The following is a 13,323-nucleotide window of genomic DNA, read 5'->3' as shown; positions in this document are numbered from 1 at the left end:
ATTATCTTCTTGTCCCTAATGTCTAACCAAGGGAAGAAAGAAAGAGTAGCTTCATACGGGCTTGGGAACTCTCCCAGGAACAGGAGCAAGGAATACCTCCCCCAAAAGCTGCACTCGAAGTCAAAGCCTTTATAGTTTTGCCAGCAAAGTACAATGGACAGGACAAAACAGGGAGACCCTGTTGCCAGTAGGAAGGTCTGGTAATCAGCAGAGGTGAAATAGATCATCTCTGCACAGTAACTCTTCCTCACCTAAGCCGCACTCCCTACTTGGCAATTTTCTGGTATCTTGTCCCTGAAGATTTTAGTTCCTCAATAAATAGTTTGATGTTACAACTAGAATAAAGTTGGAAGTATTATCCCCCTGAAAGGTATATTTGCATTTTAAGAGATTTTCTTGAAAGCAGGAATCCTCAGTACCCTGAGAAGTGAATAACAGTATTAAAAGAATTTTCCTTGCAAATTATTAAGGCCATGGCCACCTATTCCACCAGTGGGGTCCTGTGATGGCATGAGCAATCAATAAGAGTGGAAAACCCACTGTTTTTTGGGCACCTGCATGAAGAAGCATTTGGTAAATATTCATTCAATGAATACTGAATAAAGATATCATTTCAAAGGCTGGCAAAAATCTCTCATAGACCATGACTACTTTATCTTGGAAAACAAAACAATGAGAAAATGTGTTTCAGATTTTTTTAAAATCTGACTTACGAGTTTTTTCTGTGCCCTTCAGAGGCTCGCTATATTCATCTTCTACCACAGAATACACATTGACCACATACTCAGTCTCAGGCTTCAGATCTTTCAATACCGTGCTAGTTTCCAGTCGACTCACATAAAACTGGACAGGTGAATAAAAAATAATAGCAACATATGTTTTAATCAGTTCCCTCTTTTCTACTGTAGTTAACTGCCATGAGCTTGGAAATTATATTTCAATGGGGCCATTGTCTTTCATTTAGGCAACAATGAAATCTTAGACAATTAACATCAAATTCTCCCAGCTATTGCTTCTTATTTGTAAAATGAGTGTGTAAAACTGGACTTTTAAATTACAATTTTATGGTTTATTCTTTTTATTGGTATATATTAATTATACAGAACAACAGGTTTCCTTGTAGCATATTCTTACAAGCACATAACATAATTTGATCAATTTCATTGTCAGTTTCTCCCTTTCCCCCTCCCCTATCCTCTTCCTCTTCCCTATTGTTCTGACTTCTAGCTTCATGGAATTCACTATTTTTCCTTTTTACTCTCTAGCTTCTACATGTGAGAGAAAACATGTGACACTTGTCTTTCTGAGTCTAGCTTATTTTTCTTAATACAATGCTCTCCAGTTTCATTCATTTTCCTAAAAACGACATAATTTCGTTCTACTTTATGACTGAATATAATGGCACTGTGTGTATATATGTGCGATATCACATGTTCTTCATCCGTTCATCTGTTGACAAACACCAAGGCTGGTTCTATAACTTGGCTATTATGAACCATGCTGCTATAAACATGAGCACACCTGTATCTCTGTTGTGTGCTAACTCTTTTGAATAAATACCAAGGAGTGGTATAGCTGGATCGTATGGTGTCTGCATTTCTAAAACTAGATCATCTTTAATGTTCCTTACCAACTCTATGATTCTAATACAACCTCACAAATAAATTGCTATCCTAAAGTTACTTTAAATTTAAAAATCATATTGATATTCTACAATTCTTAAAAACCATAATAATTTAAGCAATGGCCTTTCCCTTTCATTAAGCTCAAATGGAAGTACTTGCCTAGCCAGGAACAGAAAGACAGAAAGCACCCTTTCCAACTCAGTTCTGCCCCTCTCCACAGTCCTCTTGCCCCTCATCCAGTAGTTTTCTCACAGCCCTAATGAGAGGGACCTAATCTCGATTTGAGAAAAGAGTGGGTTTAGGTGTTGTTTACTCACTTCTTGACGTTTCCCTCCAGAAACAGGGTAGTATTCCACCTTATATCTATCCACACTGTCAGAAGGGGGCGTCCAGCTCACTCTAAAGGAACGATGAGTTCTCTCAGAAATAACTAGGTTAGAAGGAGCTTCCAAGTCACCTACATGTGGAAATAAAGGGCATGTACTTTTTCATTATTGCAGCAAGGTGATGAAGTTTGAAATTTAATTGAAACAGTATTGAGTACTTTATTTGAAGCTTTTACACACTTCCTTTCACATATTAAGTAAATAATGTCAGTATAGAGGCCCTTAAGTCTGCTCTGAATGAGAGTAGTCAAAGGAATCTTCTAGCCTTAGAAGATTCAAACCAGAGCTCAATGTCTTTCCTTAAACTTCATCCTCCTCTTCTTTAAGACATCACTATTAAAATACCTTGACCCAAACCTCTGTATCTTCCTTGGATACTTCCTTCTGTCTTCACCCCTATACACATAATCAATATAAGCAGTAAGTAAGAATTTGGGTCCTGACAATTTAGCTTCTCTACTGTCTCTATCACCACTAACACCACCAGAGTTCCCTGTTCTCATTATTACTTTGGTACATGTCTGTGTGTATACATGTGTTTGTGTGTATGTGTGTTTATTTTTTTCATGTCTTATGTCCTTAGCTGAAAGTTATGTTCTGTATGGATAAATGTGGTTTTAAAATTTGGGAACAAGGCTTTGATGTAGCTCAGTGGTATAGTGTTTGCCCAGTAAGAAGCCCTGTGTTAGCCCTGAAAAAAAGTTGGGGAACATCCCACTGCCTGTGATTTTGCTCCCACATGTAGATATAGGTGAAATAAAAATACATAACAATATCTTAAATAAATATCAATGAAAATAGAAATATGGGACTGGGGTATATAGCTCAGTCCAATATTTGATCCCCAGAACTGCAAAAAGCAAACGAACCAAACAAAAACAGAAAGAAATAAGTTCAAAGTGACCAATAGGAAGATGTCCCAAATAATAATTTAAAGGAAAAAGAATTAGACCAATGACTCCCTGAGCATGACAAATCATTTTCATATAAACTCTTTCTCCATTTTTGTAAGCCAAAACTGGGGAGAGCATTTCCATTCTTAGTATCCTAACCTTTATTGTACTTGGGTCATAGTCAAGCTTGCAAAATTATCAAGCAGTTTTACTGTCTGGGAAACTAGAATGAATGCAACTATTACATAGTTGATAAAAAAATAAAGGAAAACAGATAAAAGATGTTTTCATCCCCACTCAAAGTTCTCTCCAACTGAATAAAACTACAACTCTCTCAGTTAATCCAGAGCCAGAGCCTACAAATTTTGGCTGCCCAGTTGGTCTATTTCTCCAGGGAAAAGGTCAGTCTGTTGTTCAAAATCCAAAAAAGAAAATCTGCAAAAGTTTGGAGAGAGAAACTTGAGAAGGAACATTAAAAAAAAAAAAAAAAATGTATCCCCAGTACCCAAAGCACATGAACCATTTCTACCACATTATTTGTTAAACTCATTCCAACTTTTCCAAAACCAGAATAAGTTAAAGGATAGTTTTTACCATAATCTATATACACATAAAAGGAAATTTCTCATATAATAAGAACCACAATTTTTATTGTTGATTTTCCAAAAACCTTCCATTATGGTGTTTACCATGTTTTTTGACCTATGTTTTATACAGATAATAATCATTTTGCACCATCCTTTTTCATTACGAATCCAGTTCTAGAGTTTCATTTCTAAATTCTAATTCCTTATTCATATTTGCTTTTCTCAAAGATCCATTAAAACATCTTTAACCATTTGACCCTGACCAAGTACTTTAACTTCTCTAGATCTCAGTTCCTCCACTGGTAAAGAGAAATTATATAATTTCTAAAAGTCCAAACTCTAAGATTAGTAATTTCCCTTTATATTCTAGTGTTACAAGGATAAAGTATCAACTCTAACCTTCTATAGTTGAGGCAAAAAAAGAAAGTCAGATATAAGACCCCTCCTCCAGTTCTACTCAAATTAGGAAATCAAAAAAAGTACTAAATTTTAGATAACAAAGTTTACGAACAGCCATCTAATGACAAAGCAAATCTCTATATCTCTCTCTCTTTCTCTCCCCCTGTCTCCCTCTCTGTCTCTCCCTTCCTGACCCCTCTTTTCTCTCTCCCTGAGTGTGTTGCTGGGGGTGCAAGCACACATACACAAAGTACATCCCCAGATAAGCTAGAAACACTTTTCCAGTTTGGTGCCATTCCAAGAAAATAATCAGAAAAAAAAAAAAAAAAAAAAAAAAAAAAAAAAAAACAGAGGCTAAAGCAGTGATTTTCAGCTGGGTACAGTTCCCTACCCCCACGCCCAGCAGCCATTTGACAATAAAGAAAATCTGCAAAAGTTTGGAGAAAATCAAGAAGAAACATTAAAAAAAAAAATGTGACCTCACTATCCAAAGCCCATGAACCACTTCTACCATACATTCTTTGTTGAACTCATTGCAATTCTCTCAAAACCAGAGTAAATTGGGGATACGAAGGATAGTAGAATGAATAGGTCATTAATACCCTATGTGCCTTTATGACTACACAGCCAGTGCGATCCTACATCATGTGTAACCAGAAGAATGAGAAGTTATACTCCATTTATGTTTGATGTGTCAGAATGCATTCCACTGACATGTACAACTAATCAGAACAATTTAAAAAAAAAAGAGTAAATTAAGAAAGAAAAGTTTTTACCATAATCTGAATCTATTAAAAGGTATTTTCTTAAATACTAAGGACAACCATAATTTTTATCATTAATTTTCCAAAAGCCCTCAGTTTGGGTGCTTGCCATATATAAATACAAAGATAGTCCTACTCATCTCAACTCAAGGGATGCCTCTGGCCTCCAAAAGGCAGAGATCCACAATGCTGCTAAACTTCTTACAATACATAAAATCACCCCCTCTCCATCCAAGAAAAAATTCTCTGGCTCAAAATATCAACAGGGTTGAAGATGAGAAGCCCTGGGCTAAGCTCACCTGGCCCTTTGACACTGTTACACAGGTTGATGGTGAGGTCATCCACGATCTTGGAGAGCGACTCAAAATCTGCCACATTGTATGCATGGGTATCATCAGGATCAGTTGCGATCATCTTCAGCTCAACTTCATCAGCATTTTTAATACCTTAAAGCATGGATACATGTAAATTAAAAGCACTACTTAGAAAAAAATTGAGGAAATGAAGCAAATATTTTAGAACTTCTTTAAATCAATGACAATTAGGCTAACTATGAAGGTTAATAACTTATTAACTAGAATATATTATTATTTTCTTCAAGAATTATATGACTCCTATAAAATAAAAAATAAAAAAATTTTGAAAGGAAATATGCATGTGTATAAAAAGATAAAATGATTACTTGGTAGTTATAAAATAGACATAAAAAATAGTATCATCTGAAAGGTATTCTAAAATGCCTTTTTCTAAATGCTTCTATCACTAATTTCCCAGCAAAAAGTGTCTTTTTAGTGTTTTTTCTGGAAAGCAAAATAATGGATTTCAAAGATAAATATAGTTCTGTGAAAAATCAAACAGGAATTTTCCTGAATCCTATTAATATAGTACATTTTTTTCTCTTAATCCATTACTTTTCTTCTGAAAAAAACATGAAGTTGTGTCTCATTACAAAGAGAAAAGAAGAAAATGAACTCACTTCCTGGCACATCATTTTGATAAATTACATGATAGGGAATATATGTTCGTTTGTTTTGCTCAGGCTTCAGAGAAATTTTCAACTACAAAAATGTCCTCAGGACTTCTGTAACCCCAGAGGCACCACTGCCCTCTCCAGCATTTACCAATGGCAAACAGCTCCACGCCTTCATCCTTGAGCTTCTTGGACGGTGCCTCCACATCATCTTGTGATTTTCCATCAGTAATGAGAACACCAATTTTGCGAGCACGAGGCCTCATGCCAGCTTGAGTCCTGAAGCTCTGCTGGCGAATGAAATTCAAAGCCATGCCTAGTGGGAGTTTTAAAAGAGAATCAGTCACATCACTTCTTGGCCACGTGCTGAACCAAAAGCATGAACCGAAAAGAGTACCAGGGCATCCTCACTCACCTGTGAGAGTATTGCCTCCTTTGTATGGTAAGTTTGCCACAGCTTGCAACAAACTCTTCTTATCTCTGTGAGCATTTAACTGCCACTCTGTTCTGGGGTCTCCACTGTACTGAGCAAGGGCTAAAAGAATACCATTGGCTTTAGGGTATATAAAAGAACACAATGAAAATATCTAAATGTCATCGGTATTGTCAGAACCTACCAATTTGTACTCTTTTGGGGCCAATCTCAAAGACCTCCACAATACGGGAAATGAAGCTCCTCACAGTTCTAAAATTTGCCCTGCCGATGCTCCATGATCCATCCACCAGCAACACAATGTCTGCTTCAGCTCTGGTGAGACACTCCATCCCTGGCACAGCAATCACGAGACAAGACAGTGAGAAGCAAATTGTTGGCAGGATTTCTCCCTAGCTTCTACCACCCACTTTGTGTTCCATACTGCCTGTTGCAATACTGCAGCTCAACTGAATTATTCACAGTATAAGACTCTAAAAATATGCCCATAGAACTTATTAACCTTAAAATAACATTCACCAGAATCAACTCCTTCAAAGATTATTTCAGTGGCAAATCTTTCCTTCATCTTTGACTATATCTCCCGGCCTGAATCATAGAACCTGAAGACCTAAATTAGACCACCATTATAAATTTGAAAGGCTCACACACTCAATAGCTGAAATAAATTAGCATGTGTAGCTGTCTGACAATAAAGTATTTATAATTTCAATAAAATTTTAATGTGATCTAAAGATAAGATGTTGCATTCTTCTGTAATATTTAATAGCAATTTGCAGGTAAATATGAAATGGACTATTTAAATGTGTAAACTAGAAATGGCTTTAGTGAGCCAAAAATATCTTTTAATATAATTTAACTCCCAGGTGACTATTACATATATTATGAAGGATCAGACACATGACTCTTAAAATATCACCTTTATAAAGAAAAGATATATTTTAAAAATCTGATATACTATTATATCATTTAGTTATTAATTATTTAAACTTATCATCTACTTTGTATAAAAATCAGGTCAAGACAAATGATAAAGTTTGCACATTTAAAGAATCAAGAAAGAAGGAAGGCAAATTTAGAAAAGTACACAAATATACAAATTGAGAGCCGTAGAGACACACAAACACTGATACAAAGCTAGGGTGCTTTGGAAAGAGAAAATAATCCCAATATCCTCAGTGTAAAAGCTACAAAATAAAAATATAAGTCAGTTAATATCATCATAAGAAAAACAAGAAAACATTAATGCAAAACAATAAGATTTGATACTTTCATTTATTTTATGCACATCCAAGATTTCAAGTGTTCTCTTTTCTAAAAGCATGTGTTACCAGCTATGAATTCTCCAGTTCCTTATAATGTTAACAGTTGATCTTGACATTATGAAAAAAGGCACTGAAAAAAATTAAGTAATGCTCATCACACTACAAAGTACAATGTACCATTCATGTATTGTATACAGGATTAAAGACTCCCAAATACTATTCCAAGCACCTAAGACTTTGCAAACCAGTTCCTGCTCTGCTTATATCTACTGTTCTTTAATAAATGATAGAAAAAATATTTAGAAGTAAACTCTATCCACCACTTCCACCTCCTCTAAGAATGTAAAAACTATCTCCATATCTATATCAAGGTATAATTGTGGCAGGGGCAGAACATCTAAAGGGCTTATGTTACCAGTTTGCTTCCCAAGTCATGGTTGCCCACTCTTGTTTGTAACCTAACTCTGCTTGCCCATCCCAAATATATCATTGAAGTAAAGATATATAATTACTGTAATAAAATACAATTGCATCATAGTCACTAAAAAGAAGAAAAATGTTAGAAAAGTATGATGTTATCTACAGTTATTATTATCTATTAATCTTTAAATAATGCAGTATAATGTACTAACAATATTAAAAAGAAACCTAAAAAATAATCTAAAGTATGCTTGACTGGATGCCTTGAAGAATTTCTTCAAACATCAAAAAGGAGCATGCAAATTATTTAAGTACATTTTAGTGAAAAAATGTTAGTTACTTCTCATTGTATGATAACTTTATAGTGCACATTTGAAATAGTTTCATAATGCTAAATTTTCCTAGGGAATATAGCTCAATGTCTTACCAGAGGATAAAATTGGCATTACAGTTGTGTCAGAAAGAGTTGTCATTTCCTGTCCAACAAGTGGTGAACTTTCTCCTCCATCAAACATTCCAAAAACATTTACTTTATAGGTGGTACCTGCCCTGAAATGGCAAAGTGAATAGTCTGTATGGACTATTGGTTCAAGGCATTATTTTGCTTTGTTGAAGACATTTATCTTGACTAATAAACTTCTACTCAGAGTAACTTATAAAGTACAGCATTTTAGTAGAAGAAAAATAATTTCCATCACTTTCTAGTTTATTTACCCTGTGAGGTATCAAGAGAAACTAGCCATCTAGCACTCCACTTCAGGGACTCAGAGCACCATTTCAACCTTGCCCTTCTATCATGGGCAGAGTGCTGCTCAGTGTGTCAGAGAAGGATCAGGAACTCTGTTCTGCTGTTTCAAAGCAATGGGCTTTAAGAAAATGAAATGTCATGCCTTGCAGGGTAGCCTAAAACCCCTAGCATGAAGCCTGGCACATAGTGTGCTTCATAAATTTTATACCTCCTATACTAGAAAAGTTTAGCAAGCATTTACATAGTTTTCAATATTGCTGAATGAACAGTTAAACAAACTTTCCAAGTGACAATGCACAGTAGTCCATTCTTTTTACTCTAATAAATGAAGGATGCTGTTCAAACTCAAACTTCCTTGTTTTCCACTGCACGGCCTCAAATTCGACCTTCAGTTAGCCCAGGGTTCTCCTGCCAGCTGGCACCAAACACAGAGAAAGTCCTGCCTTTTGGCTCCAGTGTGTCACACCGAAGGAGGACCCACACTTGGGATCTCACCATGAGTCACTCAGGCCCTTCCAGAAGGCACAGGAACCCCCACATTCCTACATGGCTACAACTGTAGTGAAATGCCTGCAATTTTGGTGAAATGGTGGGATATGGATGTTTTGTTAAAACAGGGTGCTATTGAAAAAACGTCATTCCTGATTACTTAATAACAAAATTATTAAAAATCACATACATTTTGCTCAGGCCAAAATTCTGTTGCAAGCCTCTGATTAACCTCAACTCCAGTATCATCAAGCATAAGAAAGCAGATTTAGTTGATTTTGAATACTCTGCTAACAAAGACACTTACAAGTGATTATTGATGTGAGGCCTATTGATTTACATAAGTTGATTCAATCTTTTAACACAAGTTGATTCAATCTTCTAACACAAATGTAATTAATTCTTACCTAAGTTCCTCCAAAACAACTGTGTTGTCATATGGTCCAACGACTAACTCCCCTAGTCTTCTGTCATCCCCTGTAGGATGGAATGTGACTTTATAACCCTTCACCTCCCCAGGGGCAGGCTCCCAAGTCACTCGGAAGCTTGACATAGTTGGGTCAGATGTTTTGAGATTTCTGGGTGACTTAAACCGGGAAGCTGTAACGATAAAAAGGATTTTTAAAATAATATCCATAAGGCTAAGCTTTTGGCATTTTCTATTAGTGCCTACAAAAATGCATATTTATAAGAAGAGTTAACTATTGCAATCCCTAAAACATGTGCAATAAAAGTCCTGATAAGAGAGCACAACCCAAGAGTCTAAATAATCCTTACAATTCAAGTTGGTTTAGCATTTGAACATTAATAGGTAGGAATATTTTACCAGGAGATTGGTAAAAATAATTTTATAATTAGGTATTTCATGTAATAAATATAATTGAATTTATTATAGATTCAATTTCAAATATTCACAAATGAAATAGATATTAAAGTCTCCTTTTTAAAATGTTATATACGTTCTCCTCCAATAAAAGTATTATTATTTTGTACCTGTTGTTCCTGATCCTTGCCTAAGCTTTCCTTCTCCTGTCTTGTAAACTGGAAGAACTGTGATGTCATATGTGGTCTGGGGTTGAAGCCGCTTCAGTACCGTGGAAGTGACGGTGGGGGGAACTTTAGCAACCATTTGCCGCCCTCCCCCTTGGGGGCGGTATACAACACGGTAGTTGACAACCTTCCCTGGTGCTGGTTTCCACGTAACTCTCATTGTATTTTCTGTTTCCTCATCCACTTTCAAGGTTTTGGAATCTTGGGATACTGTGAAATAAAAGGGAAATTAAAATATATACTGTGTTAAAGAAAATATATGTGTGACTACTTCCTTGTTGATGCAAAAAGGAACTATGTGGTTTCTTAAATGTGTACACTGTCCTCTTACTCAGCATTGTAATCTCTCATAAATTTATGATGGCGTGTGAACCTAATCTCAGCAAGATATCAGTAAGATGTTTTCTCTTTATCCAGCTAATACTAAAAAAATGGAAGTTCATATTGCAGGGATTTCCTATTTGCATTCTGGAGACTTCAGTAAAGAAAACATCCATTTCCGGAAATGAAGTTTTAGAATTTTCATTATATTTTCATCTGTAAGGAATTCCTCTAGTAACCATGCCATGGGGAATACTAAAAGCCATGAATGCAGGGTTAGAAATTTTACTCAGGCCTTTTCAGAAGAAGTTGTAGTCTATAAATGACTAGACAAGAGTTACTATGGTTAACACTATCCTTGTGATTGCCATATGCATGAAAGACAATGAACATAAAAGAATAGGAAACCCTAACACATAAAAATACCTCAAGGGCCAAAGATAAATTAGTATATACTTAGTATTCTAGGAAGCACTATATGTTATTATTGGTACAATCTGTAGCCAATATTACTTATCAAATTATCTTTTACTAATATTTCACAATTGTTATTTACTTTATCAGAAACAGATTCCCTAAACAGGCGCAGTCAACAACATCTTTTGTATTTTTTGGTTTTTGTGGGGTGTGCTTACTGGGGATTGAGTCCAGTACTGTTTTATCACTGAACTAGATCCCCCGTCATTTTTATTTTTATTTTGAGAGAAGGTCATGTTAAGTTGCTGAGGTTGATCTTGAACCTGGAATACTCCTGCCTCGACCTCCCATGTCCCTGGAAATATAGGTATGTGTTTACCACCACACCCAGCTACAAAATTCCTTTTCTTATACATAGAATTCACAGCATGATCATTTAATTTAGATTTAATACCTTCATATCCAAGAAGTCATAAGCATTTTTATAGAAAGAGATTAAGCTGAAGAAAACAAAATTGGCAAAGAATCTTTATGATCTTAAGAGAAATTTCATATTCAAAGAGCAAAGCAACACACAACAAAACAACAGTAGAGCCAAAAAGGTTCATGTCTTCTATTTACTTAGATATTTAAGCAGTTTTGTATACTCTGAGAAATGAATGTTTCCTTCCTTCCAAGTCTGCTGCTAGTTCAAAAAAGACTTTTCTCTTCACCAGCCTTAAAAAAGAGCCAAAAAATACAATAAAGTTCTCAGATGCTCATCTTCTAAGACACAAAAGCTCATTTACCGTTTCACTAATACACTTGCTTTTGGCTAAATCACATCCCTTGTGGAGATTTTCAAACTTAATTATCTGAAGGCTCGGATACTTTTAGAAAAAGACATAATGGAGAATTTTTGGAAAGGAATTCCTCTAAATGTCCTTAATAATTTCTCAACCATATGAATTTTATCTTATTTCTACAAATAAGTTTAGCTCTTTGTGTGATTATCTGGCCTGAATTTACAATATGGCTTCTCTCACAACAAATGAATTTCCACCAGAAATAGAGAAGGAATTTCTGCCAGTTTCTTAAAATACATCAGCCAATCTATTACAGACACAAGATTTCATTTACTACCATTGAAACCAATCATGAGAATATCTTAGAAATATGCCTTTACACATATTTATATTTCCTATAGGGAGTTTGATTTTTTTTGAAAGCTGGTTAATTTAGACAAATTTAAATTTAAACATATCCAATTGAGTTTGTCAGTGATAAAAAGAAAATGAATTCCTCAGACAACTCAAACCAAAAGATTTTAGTTAAAAGACAATTTTAAATCAGGATGTAGGACTTAACTGAAAATCCTCAGGGCACTTCCCTGTCTCTTTGCCAGAAAAATCACCAAATTCTTCTACTTCTTTCTAACAGAAGGAAATGCAAAGATGTTCCATTTCTTTCCCCTGTTCCTAAAATCCTCCCCAAACAAAAGGAATAAAGATTTTTCTTTTCCCCTACAAAAACTTACAAATGCCATGCTTAACAAATGAATTTTTTGTTGTTCATGTTTAGGGTTTGTTTTGGGTTGTTTTTGATAGATTTTATTCTTTACAGCAGTTTTAGTTTCATAGCAAAATCAGAAAGAAAGTACAAAAATTCCCATGTATCCTTCCCTCACCCACACATACAGAGCCTCCCCCATTCCTAACAGCCCCCACCAAAGTGGTACACTGGTAAAAACTACTAACCCACTCTGGCACATCATTATCAAACAAATAACTTTTTAGGAAAGAGAATTAAGAAATTTTGACACATCCTGAACCAGTCATGTGATGATAAATGATGATAGATTATTCATAGTTGTTCACAAAAAAATAATGCTAATGAGTTAGAGCCACCATAAAACTGAGTGGATTTTTGGTTTAACTTTACCAAACATAATAGGAATAAAGCAAAGAATCTAGGATTGGTCTTATTATATGAAAATCATTATGTCAATAGTCAGTCATTATTTATCAATTATTTCTACATAAATAGTCACTATACTTGGTGCTTGGTACATTGATATTTCATTTTATCCTCAAGACAACTCTGAGAGACAAGATTTATTATCTGCATTCTACACATTAGGAAACCAAGATTCAAAGGTTAAGTAACTTTAACCAGATCATTGAACTGTAAATATGCCTGAATTCTGTCTCCAGGGGTCTTGATCTTTTTCCTGTTGAGTATCCTATCTAGTTTATCAGGGACAAGTGGGGGAGGAGAGTAAATAAAGGTAGTTGAAAGGGATTTGATACTTCAAAATGTGACTTTTTTTTTTTTTTGCAGTACTGGGGATTGAACCCAGAGGTGTCCTACCACTGAACTTCACCTCTAGAGCTTTTTATTTTGAGACAGGGTCTCTCTTAAATTGCTGAGGCTGACCTTGAACTTGCAATCCTTTTGCCTTAGCCTCCTAAATCACTGGAATTACAGGCAAGCACCACCCTGCTGGGCTGACATATTTTTTATGTATTAACTAATCTGAATTTAAATCACATTCTCTAAAGATCATAACTGTTCAGT

The 13,323-nt window shown here is 35.2% G+C and overlaps 1 protein-coding gene across 3 annotated transcripts in view; it reads right to left on the bottom strand.

Annotated features, from left to right (window-relative positions):
* Nucleotides 1-13,323, bottom strand: part of COL12A1 (collagen type XII alpha 1 chain) — a 108,555-nt gene that overhangs the window by 59,563 nt on the left and 35,669 nt on the right. For 2 of the 3 annotated variants that reach the window (XM_079146436.1, XM_079146437.1), the window contains exons 15-23: nt 9,973-10,239; nt 9,387-9,579; nt 8,170-8,291; nt 6,242-6,391; nt 6,040-6,159; nt 5,776-5,940; nt 4,954-5,100; nt 1,943-2,082; nt 714-843 (exon numbers count right to left, since the gene is read on the bottom strand). In XM_079146436.1, the coding sequence (XP_079002562.1) occupies nt 714-843; nt 1,943-2,082; nt 4,954-5,100; nt 5,776-5,940; nt 6,040-6,159; nt 6,242-6,391; nt 8,170-8,291; nt 9,387-9,579; nt 9,973-10,239 (1,434 nt within the window). The remainder of the gene's footprint in view (nt 1-713; nt 844-1,942; nt 2,083-4,953; nt 5,101-5,775; nt 5,941-6,039; nt 6,160-6,241; nt 6,392-8,169; nt 8,292-9,386; nt 9,580-9,972; nt 10,240-13,323) is intronic. The other variant, XM_079146438.1, reaches the window with a different exon arrangement.

This window comes from Sciurus vulgaris, assembly GCF_902686455.1.
Source record: "Sciurus vulgaris genome assembly, chromosome: 7".
In the NCBI taxonomy this organism is placed as follows: domain Eukaryota; kingdom Metazoa; phylum Chordata; class Mammalia; order Rodentia; family Sciuridae; genus Sciurus; species Sciurus vulgaris.
This window is presented reverse-complemented; position numbering and strand designations above follow the sequence as displayed.